Source organism: Paralichthys olivaceus, chromosome 5 (assembly GCF_024713975.1).
Source record: "Paralichthys olivaceus isolate ysfri-2021 chromosome 5, ASM2471397v2, whole genome shotgun sequence".
NCBI lineage: Eukaryota > Metazoa > Chordata > Actinopteri > Pleuronectiformes > Paralichthyidae > Paralichthys > Paralichthys olivaceus.
In genome coordinates, this window is record NC_091097.1 from 18,424,813 (window position 1) to 18,432,656 (window position 7,844).

Here is a 7,844-nt window from a genome sequence, read left to right on the forward strand (position 1 = left end):
CAGATCCTTACTGTGTAATATAGTTTTTTTATTTCAGTGATTTCACAGACAAAACATTTAAAAAAATAAAATCCTGAGTAAGTGCTCTGATGAAACAGATTCTGCTCAACTACTAGAGTTTAGGGAAGACCTGAAAAGTGTGACCTATACAGTGCTGGAAGAAGTATAAAAAAATAGTAGAAATTTGCATATATTTATATAATCTACATATATTTAATCCCCATGTGTTAATTCTGTCATTTTCAGAGGATTTCAGGAAATTCTTCTTGAATCGTCCCTGCTGTCGATAGAAAAGTGCGTGAAGATAAGAGTGCATCAGTTAAAGACACCTGCTAATCATCGTCCTCTAAACGATCAATGCATACAGCCGCGCAGATTCGTGAACTATCATTTTAACGCTCAGATTTCTTAGATCTCTTTTAAATCACATTACAGTAAATAGATATTTTACGATTTACAATAAATTTACATCACAAAGGGCCCGTTATCGTCAACGAATCAGTTTTCCTTGTGTTTCAACTCTGTCCTCTCGTTCATGTTCATGTGTCCCCAGGTTTTACATGGGGACAGAAATTTATTTAGCCTATGATAATCAAAGACCAGTGGCAGCAGAGATGTTGTGCTCAGAGCTTAGATTTTTCTCTAAAACTAAAACTGTAAACTTTGACTTTAAAGTTTGTCAGCTGACTACATTTTTATATTTTGAAGATGTGCAAAAATAGTTTGGAAGAAAATAAAATCAGTGCAACTGTGTCACTGAATTCCTCCGTTTACATCTGGCTCGTAGCACCGCTGTTAAGGAATGTGTGTCTGGTCAGTTTTGGCACAAGTTTACAAGCTGAGGAGTTGTTGTCAAGGAACAGTTTGACCTTCGGGGAAATTCTTTTCTTGTAAAGTCTTTGTGATGATTAACAGCATTTTTAATCGGAATCATATTTCTGTGTAGTACATCATCACTTACGATCAGTCTCTTTCAAGTTTGGCCAAATCACGCAATAACTAAACACTAAAAGATTTTGGTCCCGTCTGGGAAGAAATTCATCTGATCCTCAGCAGCAGGTCAGACCTGCTGGTCAACAGGTCGGCTGTTGTAAAAACACAGTCGACCTCCCGACTCAAACGCTCTTCTGTGAGTCGTGTCCCTCGGTGTCGGACCCTGCGGCCGGTCACCTCGCTGTCTGCAGCAGCGGCCCGGGTAAGTACAGGTACCTCCAGATGGCGTAATAATGAATTCCTGCTCCAACTGCAACGAAAAGATGCCAGATGGCGTGGGCGAAAGGGACGAGGCCGTCACTCTTGAAGAAGACCACCCCCACCACATAGAAGACACCTCCCACCGCCAGCTCACACACGCCAGAGCGCTCCACCTGTAGCACATCAGAAGAATCAATGAGGTAAAGAGTTGGTCTTGATTCAAAGGAGCTTAAAATATGAAGGATACAAACTGATATGAGAAATATACCTGATTTTGAAACACATTATTGTTTTGTAAATGTATTTATACAAAACTTATGATTCATCAACAAGACTGAACTGCACTGTCAGCAGAGACATTATACTGTATCTCAGAAAAGTTTCAAGTTTCTAGTGTCAATAACGGCGATACAAATTTCAGTTTGGTTCCCACGCAGTAGCAGGACGTTTGTTGCAGCTTTTAAAGCTGAAAACTTTACTTCTGTTCTTCAAAGCAGAGGCAGAAAACTTCATTGACTTGTTCTTACCATGGACAGGATGACCGCAGCAGGAACCGCCCCCATGGCCACATATCCCACCAACTCTAGCAGCTTGTACCTGCAGGTAGAAAACTGGGACGTGTAAGAGATCATGCCTCCGGTTCTCTACGTGGTTGTTTCTGCTTCAAACAGCAGACCACTGTTTGCTGTAAACACTTGAGGACGGGAGTTTGGTTTCAGGTTAATTGTCTTAAACCAGGACACAGGGAGCAGAGAGAGAGAGAGAGAAGGAGCGACTGTGTTACCTCTCATGGAAAAAGAAGACATACGTAGATCCTACACAAGCCATGACCCAGATCAGCCAGCGCATGTGGCACGTCCAGGGCCCCAGCTCCCTCAGCATCAACCTGGGGGAGAGACATCACACGCACATCAATATTTACTGTGTTGTGTTGTTTGTCGGACTAAGCGTGATTTGTTGGCTACAATCTTGTGACTAACCAGGGCGAATAGGAAGCAGCGATGAAGAAGTAGATGGCCATTCTGTCACACATGTGGAAACGCTGCTCCACTTTCCTACACAGAGGAAGAAGAGAAGATTTATATTTATCCTGTTTTGGGAAAAAGCATTTACAACATTAATTAATACAGTAACCAGAGTATTTAATATCACAGTCCATAGTACTGAGGGTTTTTTTCTAGTACAGGGCAGGATGGATTTACATCAGGGTGATTTTTAATTAAGGTGTGGTGGTTATCACTGGTGCCTCAATAGAAGAAGGTTGCCGGTTGGAATCCCAGTTTGCATGAAGTCCCCGTGTTAGCATGTGATATCCACAGGGGATTACATTTACCAGAGACTCTAAACTGATAATAGTGTGAATGTGAGAGGGAAAGTTTGTTTGTCTCCGTCCATAAAGTGGACCAGTCTGTGCACAGTAGTAATACCACACACACACACACACACAGACACACACACACACACACAGACAGACCGGAGGTGGCTAATTTTCCATGCAGCAGTGTGGAAGAGTGTTGAGGTGACAAACAGGCCGGTGAGTCCGCTCCCATAGAGCCAGGCCGCCACACGATGCCACTTGTCCACAGACAGGAAGTAGAGCACCGACACGCCCACCAGACTCGGTAAGATCCACAACTACAACAAAGAAACACAAAGCTTAACAGTATTTATTTATTATATAATATATATTTATTATATATTTACACCTTTTTAAAAATATTAGATTTGAATTTAGGTTAACAACTGCTTGGTATTATTTCAATTCTCTTAACTACAATTGCTACAGGCCTCCGTCAACCATGACCTCTGACCTCTGAGTTCAATTTTAAAAAACTTCACTAAAGGCAGACTTGAGATATCATGTTCAAAAAATAAAGCATCTGTGAGAACACTATGACCTTTGACCTTTACCAACCACTCTTATAACTTAGGTCTGTACAGTAAACACCAGAAACCTGTTAGCTTAGCATAAAGACTGGACACAGGGGGACAAATCATTTCTTCAATGTTATAGCAACAACATCCTAAAGTTACAAATCCTGCAGCACTGTAACCTCAGGGATTTGTTATGTTTGCACAGAAGCAGGTTGGGCTGTTTCCCCCATTCCCTCTATTTATACCATTCTTAGAAAACATTCTGCTATAGAGGTGGCTTCATATTTAACTTGCAGACACGACTGGTGTCAACTTTCTCCTGCGACTCTCATCAAAACAAATAGAAATATGTTACTACGCGTCCACTGTCAGAATTCATGTCACCGACTCTTCGTGCTCCACAGAAACATGGCATGTTAGCAGCCATGAATGAACGAATATATAAATTACAGCAAATCCAACCACAGTAAATCCGGCCCCATTCAAGGCTTTACAGTAATTATGGCCGTGTTTCCACTCTGTTTTCATCCTGTCTGTCTGCTCCATTCACGCTGTCTTGCTCTCTCAGAGGCAGAAGAGCACAGGGATTACAGCAGATTAGAGAAAGCTACAGGATGAATCACAGATTATAGCCCTCTGCCTCCAAAGCTCAGCCAAAAAATCCTCCCCATGTTGTCTCATTCCTCGCAATCCATCTTTTCCCTTGAGTGACGAGCGCCCAAGCCACAGAAAACACAGGAGGAGGCCGGGACAGAGAGAGAGAGTGTTTCTCTGTGTGTGTGTGTGTGTGTGTGTGTGTGTGTGTGTGTGTGTGTGTGTGTGTGTTTGTGTCTGACCCCATGTGTGGCACAGTTTGCGGCATGTTCATAGTCTGTGGGCTGATATCTCTTGCTGGATGGCACCCTACAGTTCATGAACCTGAGAGCGAGACAGAAAGAAAGAAAGAGAGAGAGTTTAGATCCGAAGGCTTCATTAGTTAATAAGTTACTGTGTGCTGAACCCATGAAGACCAATGTGTGTGTGTGTGTGTGTGTGTGTGTGTGTGTGTGTGTGTGTGTGATGGTCATTCTTGGGGGATTTACAGTCTCTAATCCACATCACGTTGTCTGAATTTTACTGTGCCTCATCGTTACTGGGGAAACTGTCTGCGTTGCCATGGTCACCACCAATGTCCCTGTCTGCACAACCACAACAGGATTCCGCTGACCATTCATTTTTGCATCCTTTATCATGTTGCTATGAGTTACTATATGTCCCTCCTCTTGTGTGTGTGTGTGTGTGTGTGTGTGTGTGTGTGTGAATGTGTGTGTGTATGCGTGTTGTGTAGGCTATTTAATCAGCAGTAAATCTCTCAATCCCTGCTTAAAGGGAAAAACACATCTGGAGATGTTACGAAACCACATTTTATACATGAAGATGAACACGCTCGTATACAAACAAACAAACACACACACACACACACACACTCATTTGAATGAGGCTTCTCGCGCAGGGCCACAGGTGTGCCTTTGTCGGTCAGCTGTGTTATTTGATTACACATTTAGGCCGACGGCGTTTGTCGGAACGGTCTATTAACTCTGCACAGTGAAGAGAGCAATCAGGAGCAGGGGAAGTAGAGGAAGGTAACGAGGCTGCTCCAGTCAGAGGGAGTTTATTTGGCACCTAAACCCCTCGTGATGTCATCGCGGTTGAGAGGGAACGTGACTGTGTGGTATGGGAAACCCCTCCCCCCCGGGGTCTGTACACTGGTGGTGGTTGATGGGATCTGGAAATTGTTGAGGATTTGATGAGTGCACTGACAAAGACAGCAGTGCAAGTGTGTGTGTAGGTGCATGTTTGAGCGTGTATGTACAATGCTCACAACAGGAATGTGTGTTTTCCTGTTGTGCGTCTGGTTTGGCGTTCATGACATCAGGGCTCTCGCAAGCACGAAACACCTCACACACACACACACACACACACATTTTCTCTGCAGCTCCTTTCCCGGACTTTCTCTCTCTCTCTTTTTTTTTTAAACTAACATTACATTACGAGAAATAATTTGTTACGAGAAGACGCTTATCATGAAGCTGCTGTTCCCTCTTCTTTTCCTGCGTGCAGCTCCACATGCTTCAGCAAGAGAACAGTATTTTTCTGTTGTGGTATTGTGGAGCTATCAATGGACCTGAATGTGGCACAATGATGTCCGCTAATGGGTTATGACAGAACCTTGTGTGTGTGTGTGTGTGTGTGTGTGTGTGTGTGTGTGTGTGTGTGTGTGTGTGTGTGTGTGTGTGTGTGTGTAATGAGTTGAAAGGAAAGGATAGAGATTCACAGGCTCTGATCAGAGAGGACATTGTTTTCATCACTATTCTCTCTCTTTCCTCTCTTCCTGCTACTTGAATTCTTTCATTACACACACTTGTTTTTCTTTTGTGTGTGTGCGTGTGTGTGTGTGTGTGTTTGTTAAACCCATGCTGTCAACACATAACGCAAGTGTTTAGTTATAAAAGCCCTTTACAGCACATTCCATACATTAATAGGATCGGTTGCATCTAAGAGGATCAGAGACTTTGGATCCTGGTAGATATAGTGTACATTATAGGAGTGTGTGTGTGTGTGTGTGTGTGTGTGTGTGTGTGTGTGTGTGTGTGTGTGTGTGTGTGTGTGTGTGTGTGTGTGTGTGTGTGTGTGTAGACTCCAGGAATATTCCTATTTCAGCGAAGATCAAGTTCATCTCCTCTGGGACACACGAACACTGGTTCTCACGATTATCACCATCTCCCACACACAGACACAGACACACACACACACAGACACACACACAGACACACACTCACACACACACTCACACAGACACACAAGCCTTGTCAGAGGAGCTGAATTAAACTGAACATTTTAGGTTTGTTTGTTATTTTCTTTTTAACAACAACTGGTCAGCTGTTAGTTTGTCACTTTTATGTCCCTTTCTTAGTGTTAACTCTAATTTCACAGTTTCATTTTGTGGTAAAAAGTGTTATCCTCACTTCTTTTAATAACAAGTGTTTATCTATGATTGTAGCTGCCCCTTTCCACTACCATCACTCCAACTATTATTCAGTTCTTTTATTCATATCAGTTGTTTATTAAGTTTTTAAACAGTTTCAGTTTTTAAACATCCTCACATGATCATCAACAGCCTCAACACAAATATAAGGATATATCCTTTAAATGAATTACGTGGATTCATTTATAATTTGGTTTCTATAGTGAATATACTCAACAACAGATTCTGGATAGCACACTGGAAAATTGAATGTCAACTTAAACAAAATATTTAGTCAAACTATAGTAAACTGTGTTCATTCTAATTGGAACAAACTTAATTCATTTGTTTGATTCTGACAGTAAAACTGAAAACTGAAATTGTTCATCAGTCAGAGCTGTTAGCCAACCTCTCTCTCTCTCACACACACACACACACACACACACACTAATCTATAACATCCCTCTGATTGCCCCTGTGCCAGCGCCTTGCCAGTGCGCATGGATGCACATGGGTCCGTCGCACATGAGAAACTATGGTGCCAGATATTTTTGCTGCCAAACTCTCCAGACTAAATTACGTTACCTTCCAAATGTATTCTTCTTAAAGTCCATCTCATGCGTGCGTGGGTCGTGAGCGCGAAACGCGTTGGTGCGCTCGCGCCCCGTCGGTGCCAGAGCAGCGAGCCTCGTCCCCATTCCGGATGTCCCACCGCCGTGCGTCCAGACACAAACACATAAGTCCAGCGGGGACAACGACCTGCAGAGTCGCTCCACTGTTCAGCTGATCGACTTTTGACCGGAGTGTTGTTTGGTCTTTTCTGGAGACCAAACAACCGCAGCCATCCGGCGGAGCGCGGCGGAGCGCAGGCGATGCGCGGCGCACAGTGACTGGATGAGGGGGGGGAGCTGTGCAGAGTTTAGTCAGAGTCTCGGATGTGTTTGCAGGATGTTCCGCGGGACCGGGCTTGTAACCCCTCCTCCCCTCCCACCCCCTGATGATAACACAGCAGCAAACAGCAGCCCCTCCCCACAACACGTCTCCAACTGGCTGCAGCTCACTGCTGCTGACGTGAACATGTTGGACACAGAGAAAAGTTCACGTTCACTCAGTCATTAAACCTTTATTTCGACTCATTGATCTCTTTTACAATGCGGCCGAGTGTGATAGTAGATGATAAGAGCAGCTGTGATTATAAAGCTCCTCTGGAAACACAGTTCAAAGATGGGAAATTATTTTTTTTGAATCTAACAACTGGAAACTATTTAAAAGCAATTTTGAAGCTCATACAGAATTCGAGCACAGAACAAAGAGGAGAGAATATAAAATAAAATATTGCGAAATTATTGCAAGTGACAGCGGATCAGTTATACACCTATAAATTTAAATAAAACTATCTCTCTTTCGGAGAGATAAGGAGTTTGTTTGGTATTATTCCAAAATATAAAACTAAAATATACATTTACAGGATAGAACCGCAGTGTGAAGATTTACAAACCAGTGCTTGTTTAATCATTAACTAGATTATCAGTTTTTCATTCTGAAATGTTAAAATACTTTTGAAGTAACAGATATGCTGTACATGACATTACTCATGTTTTAAAAGATGTGGCTCCACTTTATCTCGAGCTCCACAGCCACATTTCCAGTAAGAAAAGAGGAAATTGGCAATTTTGCATTAGAGCAACCATCTTACACACACACACACACACACACACACACACACATACACACACACACACACATACACACACATACACACACACATACA

The 7,844-nt window shown here is 42.8% G+C and overlaps 1 protein-coding gene across 1 annotated transcript; it reads right to left on the reverse strand.

Moving 5' to 3' along the window:
- Positions 1–11: 11 nt before the first annotated feature.
- Positions 12–7,051, reverse strand: mmd2a (monocyte to macrophage differentiation-associated 2a). The gene is made up of 7 exons (XM_020106622.2): positions 6,659–7,051; positions 3,906–3,987; positions 2,669–2,829; positions 2,175–2,249; positions 1,979–2,080; positions 1,722–1,791; positions 12–1,367 (listed from the first exon to the last, which is right to left on the reverse strand). The coding sequence occupies exons 1-7, from the start codon at positions 6,769–6,771 to the stop codon at positions 1,167–1,169; spliced, it is 804 nt and encodes a 267-aa protein (XP_019962181.2). The 5' UTR covers positions 6,772–7,051; the 3' UTR covers positions 12–1,166.
- Between the last annotated feature and the right edge of the window lie 793 nt (positions 7,052–7,844).

What these genes read in the sequence shown, in the direction of transcription:
- mmd2a (XM_020106622.2), bottom strand. Translation starts at nt 6,771, where the DNA reads ATGGGGACGAGGCTCGCTGCTCTGGCACCGACGGGGCGCGAGCGCACC. An exon ending in TGGAAAATTAGCCACCTCCG is followed by an intron (nt 2,250 to 2,668) that starts GTCTGTCTGTGT and finishes TCCTCTGTGTAG; the next exon opens with GAAAGTGGAGCAGCGTTTCC. An exon ending in GCTGCTTCCTATTCGCCCTG is followed by an intron (nt 2,081 to 2,174) that starts GTTAGTCACAAG and finishes TCTCTCCCCCAG; the next exon opens with GTTGATGCTGAGGGAGCTGG.